At 41.3% G+C, this 15721-nt stretch overlaps 1 protein-coding gene across 3 annotated transcripts; it reads left to right on the top strand.

Annotated features, from left to right (window-relative positions):
- Positions 1-949: 949 nt before the first annotated feature.
- cfap298 (cilia and flagella associated protein 298) lies at positions 950-14439 on the top strand. 3 transcript variants are annotated; one of them, XM_062975053.1, is made up of 8 exons: positions 950-1141; positions 3595-3735; positions 4973-5140; positions 5912-5979; positions 7366-7524; positions 8442-8573; positions 9534-9629; positions 12617-14439. In XM_062975053.1, the coding sequence occupies exons 2-8, from the start codon at positions 3597-3599 to the stop codon at positions 12722-12724; spliced, it is 870 nt and encodes a 289-aa protein (XP_062831123.1). In that variant the 5' UTR covers positions 950-1141; positions 3595-3596; the 3' UTR covers positions 12725-14439. The 3 variants fall into 3 exon arrangements, with proteins under 3 accessions (XP_062831123.1, XP_062831124.1, XP_003219100.1); XM_003219052.3 differs by lacking the exon at positions 12617-14439 and adding an exon at positions 9726-10073 and having other exon boundaries at positions 952-1141; XM_062975054.1 differs by lacking the exons at positions 4973-5140; positions 12617-14439 and adding an exon at positions 9726-10073.
- The last annotated feature ends 1282 nt before the right edge of the window (positions 14440-15721 follow it).

Genomic DNA, 15721 nt, shown 5'->3' with positions numbered 1-15721 from the left:
GAGGAGCCAAAAATCTCATCAAAGAAAAAATATAAAGACTTTATCAGTGGCTGGACCTGCAAGATTAGTAGAAATATACTGTGGTTGAGGGAGGGAGGGAGGAAGGGAAAAATATAGGAAGATTTGGAAGGCAAAAGTTAAAGAAAGGGAAGTACTGTACTACTGTTATGATTATTATAAAATTCAATAAAAATTAAAAAAATTAAACCACAAAGACAAAAACAAAATAGAAGTAAACAGCAGTTAAAAACCATTAAAAACAAGCAATTAAAAATTATGGGTTGCTCTGAGTTTTCCGGGCTGTATGGCCATGTTCCAGAAGCATTCTCTCCTGACATTTCGCCCACATTTATGGCAGGCATCCTCAGAGGTTGAGAGGTCTATCAGAAACGAGGCAAGTTGGGTTTATATATCTGGAATGTCTAGGGTGGGAGAAAGAACTCTAGTTTGTTGGAAGTATGAATGTTGCAATGAATCACACTGATTAGCATTGAATGGCTTTGCAGCTTCAAAGCCTGGCTTCTCCCTGCCTGGGGGAATCCTTTGTTGGGAGGTGTTGGCTTGCCGTGATAGATGTAGGTAAAACGTCAGGAAAGAATGCTGTTTCTGGAACATGGCCATACAGCCCGGGAAACTCACAGCAACCCAGTGATTCCGGCCATGAAAGCCTTCGACAACACAATTAAAAATTCACAGATAACAATGAATGCAGCTTGACACCACTTTAACTGCCATGGCTCAATGTTATGGAACCATGGGATTTGCAGTTTGCTGAGACACCAGCAGTATTTGACCAAAAAGGCTCAAGACCTTGCAAAACTACGACCGCCTTAAGCCTACACAGAGTAGCAGTTGCAGCCTCGGACTGGAGGCACGTCTCCCGGTCTAAGAGGAGAGCTCCGCCCCTCTAGCATGTCAATCTATCATTTCCCCGCCCACTAGGGGGCGGGCCAAGGCAGCTGAGTGAGGATAGAGCATGCGCGGGCCTTCGGCGGCTTCTTCGCCTGTGCGCCTTTGATGGGCTAGTAGGCCTTGAGAGGAGCCCTCTGCGTTGCTTCCACATTTCGGGCTCCGGCGCTGGCACAAGCGGAGGAGAAGGAGGGGCCGGGGAGATTCGCTGCCTAGGCCTGGCCTGGATCAGGTGGAGGGCTCTCTTGGCTTTCCCGGGAGCGGAGGGAGGAGGGAGGGAGAGCTGTTGTGTTTGCGCTTGCTGGTTTCCATGGATACGGAAGGGCCTGTTTTCAGGAAGCCGCCTGGCCTCCCGTGCCCGCCTCTCCGCTCAATCGGTTTGATGCATACTTTCTTTCAAGCCACCTGTTTGTTTACCGAACTGCTTCCCCTTTCCAACTTGGGGCTCCCTTAAAAGTAATTTCTACCATAAAAGTAACTACAGTAGATTCTCATTTATCCAACATAAACGGGCCGGCAGAACGTTGGATAAGCGAATATGTTGGATAATAAGGAGGGATTAAGGAAAAACCTATTACACATCAAATTAGGTTATGATTTTACAAATTAAGCACCAAAACATCATGTTTAACAACAAATTTGACAGAAAAAGTAGTTCATTATGCAGTAGTGCTACGTAGTAATTACTGTATTTACAAATTTAGCACCAAAATATCACGATGTATTGAAAACATTGACTACAAAAATGCGTTGGATAATCCAGAATGTTGGATAAGTGAGACTCTACTGTACTTTGATGGAGTTTGAAAAGAGAGTGAAATAGAAAGTGGGTTGCTCTAATGTGTTGTATGCTTTCATGGCCGGGATCACAGGGTTGTTGTATGTTTTCCGGCCTGTATGGCCATGTTCCAGAAACATCCCCCCCCACCCCCGACATTTGGCCCACATCTATGGCAGGCATCCTCAGAAATGTGAGGTCTGTTGGACACTAGGCAAGACAGGTTTATATATCTGTGGAATGTCCAGGGTGGGAGAAAAAACTCTTTGTCTGCCAGAAGCAAGCGTAAATGTTGCAATTAGCCACCTTGATTTGTATTGAATGGCCTTGCAGATTCAAAGTCTGGCTGCTTCCTGCCTGAGGGAATCCCTTTGTTGGGAGGTGTTAGCTGGCCCTCATTGTTTCCTGTCTGGAATTTCCCTGTTTTCAGAGTGTTGTTCTTTATTTGCTGTTCTGATTTTAGAGTTTTTTCAATACAGGTAGCCAGATTTTGTTCATTTTCATGGTTTCCTCCTTTCTGTTGAAATTGGCCACATGATTGTTGATTTAAAAGGCATCTCTGTGTAGTCTGACATGGTGGTTGTTAGAATGGTCAAGCATTTCTGTGTTCTCAAATACAGCCAGAGAAGTCAGCCATGGCAGAGCACTTGATGAACCAACCTGGACACAGCATATTATTTGGGAACACAGAAATGCTGGACCATTCTAACAATAATAATAATAATAATAAAACTTTATTTATACCCCGCCACCATCTCCCCAATGGGGACTCGGGGCGGCTTACATGGGGCCACGCCCAAAACAATACAATATAAACAGCATATAAAAGAACAACACAATACAATAAACAATACAGTAAATAATATCCATTACAAAATAAAACAAGGAGACAATAAAAACAAGGGCAGACCACATGAACATTAAGTTAAAACTCGGGGTGAGAAAGACATAAAAATAAAAACCACAGCAAACAGGGTCATAAGGGAGTGGGGTATTCTGGAGGATAGATATTAGGGGGAGCAACGGAAAAGAAATATAAAATGGTTACTCTCCAAAAGCGCAGCGAAAGAGCCATGTTTTCAAGTCTTTCTTGAAGGCTGCTAGTGTGGGGGCTTGTCTAATCTCCGCGGGCAGAGAATTCCACAATCGGGGGGCCACAGCAGAAAAGGCCCTCTCCCTTGTTCCCACAAGGCGGGTCTGGGATATTGGGAGTGGGGACAGGAGAGCTTCCCCTGATGAGCGAAGGGATCGTGTAGGCTTGTGGTAGGAGATACGGTCACGAAGGTAGGTGGGTCCCAAACCGTTTAGGGCTTTATATGTGATGGTATACACCTTGAATTGGGACCGGAAAATAAAAGGCAGCCAGTGGAGCTCCTTGAACAGGGGAGTAGATCTCTCCCTGTAACTCGCCCCCGTAATTAACCTGGCAGCCGAGCGCTGGACCAATTGTAGTTTCTGGGCCGTCTTCAAGGGAAGCCCCACGTAGAGCGCATTACAGTAGTCCAGTCTAGAGGTAACTAAGGCATGCACCACCGTGGTCAAGTCAGACTTCACGAGGTATGGTCGCAGTTGGCGCACAAGTTTGAGTTGTGCAAAGGCCCTCTCGGCCACCGCCGACACCTGCACCTCAAGCGTCAGCGCTGAATCCAGGAGGACCCCCAAACTGCGGACCCCCAAACAACTACCATGTCAAGGTATACAGAGAAGCCGTTGAAATCCACAAGCATGTGGACAATTAAGCGGCTGAGGGGGGAAAGGGAAAAGAAAGGGGCCTGAGGCTGTTAGGAATTATGAGAGTTGAAGTTCAAAACACCCGGAGGGCTGAAGTTTGCCCATGCCTGCCTTGACAGGACAGCTAGCCATGCAATTACAGTGTCACCTGAACTTGAAATGAACTTCCTTTACAGAAATGGTTCTACTCCATATTAAGCATGGCGATGAAGACCAATTTCTGCTGAAGGAAACATGCAGTACTTCCATCGAGAATTTAACACAAGAAGTAACTAAGATCTACAATGGAAGGCTCAAGGTTCAGCGTGTTTGTGCAGGTACAGAATGTGTTCCTGTATGACAACAGACCTGGACTAATTTTGACACACAGACCCAACAAGTTCAACTGCAAATACTGGCAGGATTTGGGGGTGATTGCCCTGGGAATCTGGGATTTGTAGTTCACCCTTATCCAGACAGCACTGAACCTAGCCAGTGATGGATCGGCACCAAACTTCAGTGATACTACCTAACATCCCAAAGCAAACAATGCCTCCTAATAACCCAGGCAGCGCCTGGTACCCAAACTAGTATACATACACTTGTCTGGAGCTCCATTTAAAAATGTATATTTTCCGACTTACATATAAATTCAACTTAAGAACAAATCTACAGAACCTATCTTATTTGTAACTTGGGGACTACCTGTAGTCGGAACTAATAATCTATGCATTTTCTTTCTGTCTTAACATGTTACCCATTTCAATATAGAACTATTGAATTGTTATGCATGTTGAGTATCCCTTATCTGAAATACTTGGGATAGATGTAATTCTTTTTTCTTTTTTTTTCAGATTTTGAAATACTTGCATGTATATCATGAGATATCTTTCAGAGGAGACCCAAGTATAAACACTGAAATCATTTCTGTTTCATATATATATATACTGTGTATATGTATATATATATATATATCTTATAGCCTTGATGTAATTTTATATACAGTACTGTAAATAATCATGTGTATGAAACAAAGTGTACACTGAACCATTAGAAAACAACAGTGTCACTATCACATACATCCATGTGGAGTATTTTGGATTTTGGAATTCCTGATAAGGGATGCTCAATCTGTACTGACAACTGGAATCCTTTTTAGTCTTGTTATGACTCATATGATTTCTTTGGAGTCTTTCTGGCCAAAGCGTGCTGTGCAAAAGTTTCATATACCTGGTGGAACTCAGAGACTACATGGTTTTTCTATTTAGAATGATAACCAATGTATTTTCTAAAATGAAAGCTTCTTAATGATTCCTTTGTCATCCATGTAACATTCATATATGGACTTATAGTAATACTTATAAACATGAACTGCATCATTTAATATATATTCTTACTCTTTGTGTGTCTGTTTAGGTTTCATGAATTTCATACGCAATTCTTAGCCAAAAATATTCAGTGTCATGTAAAATGTGCAATTCTTGTTTTTAAAAGTTAAAGTCTTTGCTGAACTGTTAAAATGAATCTAACATTATTATTTTCCTGTTCTCTAATTGTTATTATTTTTTTTGGAAGAGATGGAATCTCTCGCAGAACATGGTATTTTCTTGCCCCCTAATATGCAAGGGCTGACAGATGAACAAATTGAAGAGCTGAAACTAAAGGATGAATGGGCAGGAAAATGTATACCTAGTGGTGGAAGCGTTTTTAAAAAAGATGAAATTGGACGGAGAAATGGCCATGGTAAATAAATATAGTTTATGCGTAGATAAAGATTCAAATTCTAATCCCCCCCCCCACACACACACACACCTTTCCTGCATGCCTCGGAACTCACCTTTGTATGCCCAAATTTAACGAATCAGGTACAAGTTCCAAATCTAATCCGAAATTATATACCAGCCTACTAGCTACAAAGCACGAGAAAAGCTCCTAAGGTAATGTTGTAACATTGGGAAAGATGTCTAGCACTGGATAAGCATGAATTTTGTTGGTGAAAAGTGTAGCTTTTATGATCTGCCATACACAAAGTAAAAAATACTTTTGTTTCCCCAGTGTGACCTTTCTCAAATTTACAGCAGCGCTCTCCTGTACTGCTCTGGAGAGTCTCCCAATCTTCAGGAACAGTCTTTGGAAAGGCTTCAGTGAAAAAAAGGCACCCAAAAAACTTTGGTGTATGAGCAAAATTCCATTTTGATGTCTTTGGACGCAAACCTTTTGTTTGCTTTGTTCTGAATGACATTATTCATGTTCCTAGGTGTTCAAAATTAGGTATAAACTATAACAAATAGCCAGCAAAAGTCTACTTTGTATGTTGTGCTGCATTTTTAAAGTCCTCTTGAGTTGATCAACGAGTCCATTAGAGGGTTTTTTTTTGCACAGAGAATAAGCTTTGAAATCTGGTTTTTATTTCAGAGAGCATCTTTTGTAGTGCATATATTCCTCCTTTTTTAAATACAGCTTTATTGTTTACACAATGTTTTGTGGTATTAACTGCGTTTTTCTAATTTTAAGCTCCAAATGAAAAAATGAAACAGGTTTTAAAAGCAACAGTAGAAGAAGCTAAAGCACTAATATCTAAGGTAGGATATTTGTATTGTTGTTTTGAAATGCCACACATTGGATTGACACTTTTAATGTGAATGATGAAGTTACAATGCACTTTTAGTTTTCCGGGAAAAGGTAGATAAAAATAAAGTTACCTCACCTATTCAAGGACATAGCTGAAGCCCTGCTTTTGTGCCATCAGTCAGCCAAAGGGTAAAGCTGTCAAAGGCTGCCATCTCATGGCTTGAAAAAACTGTAGTTAATCTAGGAGTGTCATTTATGCCTCAAGTGCTTTGTGGAGTATTTGATCTACTGTACTGGTCCCCAGAACACTGTAGGTGCTGTGGTGCCAAATATTTTGTTATTAATTAGATTCCCCTATGGCTTTCCAGTTACTCTGGCATTTTGTATTGTTTATTTTCAAAACCAGTCAATAATAGTGTGATCCCTGTTTTTCAGTTTGGGTATGTTTGTTAACATGCAGTCTTAGAACAGAATAGGCAGCTGAACTCTGGTAGAGGCAACTTTGCCCGTGCACCCCCCCCCCCCCCACACACACACACACATTGGGCTGCACCAATGCATTCCTGAAAGACCAGGGGCGATATCACTTGGTTTTGAGGCAATTATACTTTTAGGAATTTTGTGGGGGCCAAATCCAAACAGACTGCCAAAGTTTTGAGCCATTTTGTAGCAATTTGGGCTATTTGAAGGTGATTTTCTCCACCAAACACTTAGAAAAATGTGGTGAAGGGATCCAGGGCGTTTGAGTCAGTCTAATGGGCTCAGAATATTTAAAAAGAGAGTGGGGAATATCACACAGTCATCAGTTTTACTGTTACTGGTTTAGAAGCTGCCCATTGCTTTAGATTAGTCCAGGAGAGATATTTAATACTACCCAAATACTACCCATTTTTTTCAGAAAAAATCCTAATAATAATTGCCCACTAGGAGTCTCTCTTCTTCCACCTTCTTGTCCACATCTGTTCAGTTAGGGGTTTTCTCTATATAAATTTTTTTGTAAGAAAGTGAAGTAGACCCCTAGTTCTTCTTTTGTAGTAGGCAGTGGATCTTTCTGATATGCTGAACTCTGGATCATGCTATTGGCTCTAGCTAATAAAAGTGCTTTTTGAAATATATTTTATAACTTGGGAATGGTAAATTTTAAAAAAGTGATTGAACCCACAGTTTTGCAATAATTACAAATCTGGATGTTATCTGCCACTGTTTTGTTTAACATTTCTTTGCTGAAGGAGTAGTAAAACAAACATTTATATGCTGGCTGTTAATGAACCAGGAAAAAAAGCAGTGGAGGCATTCTTTGTTATTTGAAATGCCATGCTGAGTTCCATTGTACACTGACGGGAAAGCTCTGTGCCTTGTTAGTTTGTTAATTTCAATGGCATCTGTCTTTATTGCAGAAACAAATTCAAGCCAATGTGTGTGTTACTATTGACATGGTAAAAGATGCACTGGACCAGCTTCGAGGAGCTGTTATGATTGTTTACCCCATGGGCCTCCCTCCATATGACCCAATTAGGATGGAGTTTGAAGATAAAGAAGATCTAGCAGGAACTCATGTAAGTCAGTTCTGTTCTTCCCAAAATGAAAAGATTTTGCAGAACATAGATTTATTTATTTGTGTATCATTTCTTAATTTAATATATATATTCCTATATATATTCCTGTATATATTCATACCAGAGGCTTGTGCAGCATCTATATTTTACATTAAAAGCTTTCCCAGTTTGTAGTTCTTCTTGGGAGGGAAAGGGACAACAAATTAAATGTAAATGCAAAAGTTTTTATTGAAGAAATGGCTACTACATTAAACAGAAATAAAAAGAAAATCAACAAAAATTTCTTGAGACTTAAAAGTTGGCTTCCTGACTTATTCTTATACCTGATAAGATACCGTATTTTTCGCTTTATAAGACGCACTTTTTCCCCCCCCAAAATAGAGGGGGAAAGTCAGTGCGTCTTATAAACGCAATCTGCGTCCAGGAAGGGAGAATGGGGCGATCTGTGCCGTCCGTGCGTGCGCACGGCGATCTGCGTCCAGGAAGGGAGAATGGGGTGATCTGTGCCGTCCACACGCGTGGACGGCACAGATCGCCCCATTCTCCCTTCCTGGCGATCTGCGTCTTATCATCAGGTGCGTCTTATAAAGCGAAAAATACGGTAAGTGAGTTTAGGATGGTATGACAGAGACTTCACTTTTTCTCCATGGTAGTATCTCACTAATACTTGAATGAACCCAGTAATCTACTAGACCTTTCTGTTCTTGGGCTTTTTGTTAAAAGAGGGCAAGCAGGATTTCCTGTTCAGCTGGATTTCTGTTGCTTTTCTGTTTGTTCAATGGAACTGTTTGGTAACAAGGAATAAATAGTCCTGTCCAACACTGCTCTGCTACTCCCTAAAATGGAACTCTGTACAAACTGTAATCTATGTATTCATTGCCAAAACTTTACACATTTTATGTCTTAATTTGTCATAGGCTTCACTTGAGGTGATTGAGGAATCAGAGGCGCAACTATGGTGGGCAGGAAAGGAGCTGAAGAAAACAAACCAGCTTTCTGATTATGTGGGCAAAAATGAAAAAACCAAAATTATTGTTAAAATACAAAAAGTGAGTAGAATTCCTTCTTAATGTGATTTTGCACTGATTGTTTAAGGCTGTATCTGCAGCCAGAGCTCTTAATATATATCATTGCATTCATTTCATTCTTGTTGTCCTGAAAGATATCACAACACACATCTTGGACCAAGAAGAGCTTTTCTAACATCCGAAGTGCACTGCAAAAATTCATCATTTCCATTTTTTTTCTGTGTCAGGAGCAACTTGAGTCACTTCTGGAGTGAGAGATTTGGCCGTCTGCAAGGACGTTGCCCAGGGGATGCCCGGATGTTTTTGATGTTTTTACCATCCTTCTCTCATGTCCCCGCATGGAGCTGGAGCTGATAGAGGGAGCTCATCCACACTCTCCCCGGGTGGGATTCGAACCTGGCAGCTTTCAAGTCAGCAACCCAACCTTCAAGTCACTTAGTCCACTACGCCATCTGGGGGTTCCATCATTTCCATGAATGAATGGCAATTGTTTATTCTGCTCCTCATGTACATATTGTAAAATGATGGGTTTGGTTATGGCTTATCTCTGACCCAAGGACCTCAGCCTTATGTTTTGTTTTCAAAAATCATATTTAAGCAGGGTGAATAGTCTATAGACTGCAAGCTAGTTTCCGTTGATTTAGATGCAATTCCTTATTTCCTCACTCCTTCCCCATAAAAGTAGATAACGATGCACAGAAGAAGCAATTAATTCTATCCCTGATAAAGATAACGGCTCTTATTCTTGCAGTTGCAACCAGTGCTTCCATATTGCCAATGGCAGAGTCTGATTCTGCTTGGCATTTTGGACAGGATAGCTCAGGTGGCTCACATGTATGTGTAGCCTTTGAGGTTAAAAATTGTACACAGCAGCATCGGAGTGTAACAGATTGTTGCAATGTTTTATGTCATGCTTTTTAAGCATTAGTGTATTTTGAGTGTCATGACAGAATAATGTGTACCGATGACATATTTCTGCAGAAAGGACAAGGAGCTCCAGCCCGTGAGCCTGTCATCAGCGGTGAAGACCAGAAACAGATGATCCTCTTTTATCACAAAAGACAAGAGGAGCTCAAGGTATCAAGTGTTGGTGCAACATTTGTTTTTATGAAAAAATATGTATATAAATGTGTTTGAAGTTGATGACATTTTTTCTTTGCTATTTTCCCCCAGAAATTAGAAGAAAATGATGATGATGCGTGTTTAGATTCTGAATGGGCCGATAGTCATGCCTTGAAAAGACAATTTCATGGTGTAAAGGACATTAAGTGGCGACCAAGATGAAATTGTTGCTGCTGATTTTTTTTCTTTACAAAATGTGTTGACCGACGAAGCTCTACCAGTAATATGGATACAAAACTCAACATTATAATTTGTGTGAAATACTAAATTTTGCTTCGTTGAAGATATTTATTACCATGTTTGAATGCTGAATAATTTCATCTTTCCATGGACACTTGCCCTTTACAAGTAAATTTTTTTTTGTTTTGCACATATACTTTAATAAACTTATATAGTTCAGGTGTCTACCTCTTCACTTATTTCACTAACTTGGATATTACATTATTAGATACATTACATTTATCCTTCTCTTGCTATTTGTTTCAAGTGAAATCACTCAAAATATTACAACCTAATTTACAAGACAATACTTTTTTGAATGGTTAGACAATGTTTTTAATGGATGGGGGATTGGGATTGGTCAAAGTTAAGTGGAGAATACATCATCCATTTTAACATATTTCTTTATTTCGATCACTGGATAAACAAATGTTACTTCGCTGTTTTCCCCATGACAAATAAAAAAATTTCCTTTTCATTTCTTTTTTTTAAGAAATAGACATAATAAAACATAATTGGCAGAAAAAATGGAATGTCGGCAGAAAAAATGGAATGCAAAGATACAGAATGGGGGACGCCTGGCTTGACAGCAGTGTGTGCGAAAAAGACCTTGGAGTCCTCGTGGACAACAAGTTAAACATGAGCCTACAATGTGATGCGGCTGCTAAGAAAGCCAACGGGATTCTGGCCTGCATCAATAGGGGTATAGCGTCTAGATCCAGGGAAGTCATGCTATTCTGCCTTGGTCAGACCACACCTGGAATACTGTGTCCAATTTTGGGCACTGCAGTTGAAGGGAGATGTTGACAAGCTGGAAAGCGTCCAGAGGAGGGCGACTAAAACGATCAAGGGTCTGGAGAACAAGCCTATGAGGAGAGGCTCAAAGAGCTGGGCATGTTTAGCCTGCAGAAGAGAAGGCTGAGAGGAGACATGATAGCCATGTACAAATACGTGAAGGGAAGTTATAGGGAGGAGGGAGCAAGCTTGTTTTCTGCTGCCCTGCAGACTAGGACGCGGAACAATGGCTTCAAACTACAGGAAAGGAGATTCCACCTGAACATCAGGAAGAACTTCCTCACTGTGAGAGCTGTTCGACAGTGGAACTCTCTCCCCCGGGCAGTGGTAGAGGCTCCTTCTTTGGAGGCTTTTAAGCAGAGGCTGGATGGCCATCTGTCGGGGGTGCTTCGAAAGCGATTTCCTGCTTCTTAGCAGGGGGTTGGACTGGATGGCCCATGAGGTCTCTTCCAACTCTACTATTCTATGATTCTAATTTGGTTTAACTGTGGCCCTTTCTACACTGCCATATAATCCAAATTATCAAATAATATAATCCTCATTTTCTGCTTTGAACCGAATTTATATGAGTCTACACTGCCATATAATCCAGTTCAAAGCAGGTAATCTGGATTTATATGACAGTGTAGAAGGGGTAAAAGAGGAAATCAAGCAAAAAAGAATTTTGGCAGATTTTCTGGCATCCAGTCCCAATGGTAGCATTGCTTGAAGAATATTGCCGTTATCCCGATCTTGAAAGGACTGGTTTTCTAAGGTCTGATCACTATTGTGCCATTGCTGAATTACAGTGTTCCAGGCCAACAAAGGATCTGCTCCCAAGCCAGGCACATATGTCATTATACAGTATCCAGGTTTGCTTTACCCACAGTATCTTGGAAATCATAATCATAGCCCAGCAGAAGAAGAAATCTGGCACAGGAAAGTTTCTGTTGCCCATTGGCAATTGTTTGGCTACCACACAGACTTCATTCTCATCAGCTAAAAATTCTCCAGTCATTGATGAGACTGGACAACACTGGTTATCTAACCTAAGATAAAGATAAAAGAGGAGTGCAGCTAAAGCATACTGCTTTCAACTCTTTATCGGGATATATACATTTACAGTGCCTAGACTGATAGTCACTCATAGTATGGGGTTCATCCATGCCTTCTTTCTAGGAGCACTATTGCTGTGAATGTGCCTTCGGGGATTGTGAATGATAGTGGTGGGATCAGGAGAGGAAGGAAAAACCCTCGCGAGGAGGGCTTGCTGGAGGATTTGCTTAGGAAAAGTGTCAGGGAGACTGATGGAGAGTGTTCTGAGGAGGATTCATGTGGGGATCTTGAAGTGGAAATGGATGCTGGGGAACAGGTATTAACGGAGGAATTGGGCACGGACTGGGCACGGGCACTGGAGATGTTTGGGGAGGAATCGGGGGCCATGGATGCTGCTGATGTTGGGGAAGCTTGGGTGTCTTCAGAAGCAGATCCCACTTGGTCTGCTTGGAGGAGTGAGAGTGGGTCCACAGGCGTGGATAGAGTTGGGCGTGGGCAGGATGATTGGGACTCCGATGAAGAATTCGGGACGCCTGACCCAAGGGCGTTAGCTGTGTGGAGTTCTGATTCAGATTGAGAAGTTGGGACACCTGTTTTTGGGCATGAGTAAGTTTGGACACCCAAGGAGATCTGGATATATTGGGGTTGTTTGGCCACTATACTTTGCGTGTGGCAAGGTGTTGCTGGGCGCCATTGGGTTTCCTGTGTGTGTGTTACTGAAGACTGGACTGGGACTTTGCAACAGATGTAAATTTAATCCTGGTTATTCTGTAACGGAGGGCTGGAATTGTGTGGGTTTTCCTGGACTGCACTGTTATTACTATTTTGCATTAGCTGCTGCTCGCCCTCATTGCTTTGGCTCTCTGTGCCATTTCGTGTTGTGACCATCTTAGATGACTTCAACCTCTCGGACCTTGGACCTTGGACTGGAACTTGACTCGGCTTTGCTCTTCGTTCTCAAACTGCGGTTTGGTGTCATTCCCAATTCTGTGGCTGTCTGACTACTGCCTTCACTCCTGACGCGGACGCTGACTGCTTATCCCAACTTCGGACCGGCTTGACGATGTCTTCCCACTCTGCCCCTTTAACTCCTGGCTTGGTGTTTGCTTCTGCAGCGGCTTGACTCTGCCAACTTATCTCGATTTCGGACCGGCTTGACGAAGCTTCCCTGTTCTGTTCCTTTAACCTCTGTTTTGGTGTGTGCTCCAACAGCGGTTTGCTGCAGGCTTGCCAGTGTCTCGCTCTCCCGCTGGCTTTGCTGCTCGCAACTGAGAGTTCGCCAGAATGGTTTGAGCGTTTGTTTGTTTTTGAACTCCTTTTGAACCTTTAAGTTTTTAGAAGAGCTTGTGGGCTTCGATACTGCTTGCTTTAGCTTTTGCCTCCATTGCTTAGCCCATTGTGAACTTTTGGGTCAAGTCCAGGAACTTTAGGTTTAACCCGGATTATATATCTGGTTAATCCGGTTTATTTGCTAGCTTTTGTTTTTTTTGGAGTTTTTCCTGCTCATTTTGCTTAATAACACTGAAGTTAAGTGTTTCAAGCCTTTTTGTGTTTATTGAGCTATTTTTTGGACAATTGTTTAAATAAACTATTTTGCTCTCTAACTGGCGTCTGACTTTTGATAACTATTGTCTGTTCTGAATAGTCATGGCATGTCTGCACCCATTCTTTAGTATGTACCATTTAGATACCCGCAGTCAATAGTATTTATGTTGCAGGTATTAGCTGAAATAACAATATATGACCTGCCTGAATTACCAGGCAGGGATGTTACGACAGCAGACGCTTCCTCCCCCGCCCGCCCTCCATCTCCTGGGACTTCTTGCGTCCTGTTCACTTTGACACCTCTGAGGTGCCCAGCCAATCAGGGCCGGACTCCACCCTGAGCCCTGATTGGTTACCCCCACACCGGCCTCGATCTGCCGTGGTAGATTTGAAGAGGTGCGCTGGCTCTTGGACCAAGGCCTCTGAGCTGCACCCTGTCTATCACCCTGTGGTTATTTAACCTGTGTTTGGTGTTATTGCTATTTTACAGTCATGTTCTTTCATCACAACTTGGAGTATTTGGCATGGGCCCTGGATCCGGTTTGTGTACCTCCCTCCCCTAATTGGAACGGGGGGAGGGGGAGTGTACAGGCGGTTTATTAGGGATGTGGCAGTACCAGTGTCCTGGGATGGAACTGGTTGGAAAATGGCCTGGGACCTCTACCGTTGTTTGGTGCAATTGGTCAGCAGTGGGCTGTCGGATTCGTGATCCAGAACCCATGCATAGCTGCCAACTCCGTTTGCATTGTAATCAATAAAGTTGTGGTCTTTGGTTATCCCAACACCATATATTCATCTATTTGTACCAGGAGAATGGGTGGAGGATGGTCGTCCCTGCCCATGCAACAACTAATCTTTCAAAGAGAACTTTGAATTCCACAAACTTAGAGGGGAACTTGGCCCAAATTGTATACTTTAAAAACCTCAAATAAGTGCTAATATAGTCTGAATAAATTCCTCAAGGGGAACTAGTCTTATGTTTAAAATATTTGTTTGCTTTTGTTATAAATGGCAAAGGAAGGGAAATATGAAGATCATTTTCTTTGATGGGAGGCTTTCCAGATAGCTTCTATTGGCTTTAATGGATGTCTATATAGAGAAACACATGAAATTGCATTGTTTTTGTTTGCTGTGTTCTTTTAGAAGAATAAATATAAAAAGTTGATATACAGCTATTTGGTTTTTGATTTTTTATAAACATTCCAAAGTATCCTGGAAATGAAATAATTACATACACTAAAGGACCAGATTATGTATGTTCATTCACTTGATCTTCTAGTAATAAAAGCTATTGCACTGATAGCTTTGGCTTTTCCTTGTTTAGCTTGCCCATTGCCCTTTTTATAAAATGCAGTAAGATCCCATAGTCTCCCTAACAGCTGATTTCACTGCTAAACTTGTCTTCAGCCACTCTGATAATTTCCTGTAATTGAAGCACATTGCATCTTAGAATCCTAAAGTTGAAGAGACCCTAAGGGCCATTCAGTTCAACTCCCTGCTATGCAGGAAGATGTAATCAAAGCACTCTCAGCAGATGACCATTAAGCCTCTTCTTTAAAAACTCCAGAGAAGGAGACTATCACACTCTGAGGAGGCAGCATATTCCATTGCCAAACAGCTCTTACTGTCCTCCATCTGTGTTATATTTAGTTGTGCCATACTCCATTTTGATTGAATTGTGCAGTGTGAATTTTGTTGTGTGGGATTATCAAATAACATTACAAAATTGTTTAGTAAATAAAATGAAGTTTGATGTATCTCTTGATTTCTCATCTTCTCGGTTAATGGATTAACATCATATCTACTTAGGAATATCTTGGCAACACAAGATTCCCATCAAGTGCATCTGAAGTTAATTATGTTTTACAGTCTTATCTCTCTCCCTGATCAGCCAAAGCACTTGTAAGGGCAATATGCTCAGTGGCTTGGGAGAATAATAGTACCTTGGGCTGTTCAGTGACCATTCCACCAATGCAACTGGAATGGGAGCTGTCAGTTCTCATTAGTTTTGAATATAGGTGGTATGAAGTGAGGAAAATTCGTGGATCCTTGGCTCATGAAAGATACTGAAATAAGTGTAACTGACAAAATTTCGTTGGACTGTTTTCCCTACATTATTTCAATATTTATTTTGTTTCACAAATAATTCATCATCTGTAACAAGACTTAATAAATTTGCCCATTTGCATGGGTTAATCACTAAGATCCCTGTAAAATAGACCCAAGCAAGCATTTTGGGGGCAGTGGACAAAAGCTAATGGTCCTCAGTGTGTACAAAGACGTTCAGGATGTCAACCTAAGCATAAATATCAAGTTTAGTCAAAATCTGTTTATAAGTATGCAGACTAGAATAAAAAATATAGAAATCCTAGATAGTCAAGAGATATCCAAGATAACTTATTAGATCTAGGACTTGCTATGTATTCATGTTGTTCTCATTAAATTTGACTATA

This window comes from Anolis carolinensis, chromosome 3 (assembly GCF_035594765.1).
Source record: "Anolis carolinensis isolate JA03-04 chromosome 3, rAnoCar3.1.pri, whole genome shotgun sequence".
Lineage (NCBI taxonomy): Eukaryota > Metazoa > Chordata > Lepidosauria > Squamata > Dactyloidae > Anolis > Anolis carolinensis.
The sequence above is the reverse complement of the archived record's forward strand: the minus strand, read 5'-3'. Positions and strand labels throughout refer to the sequence as shown.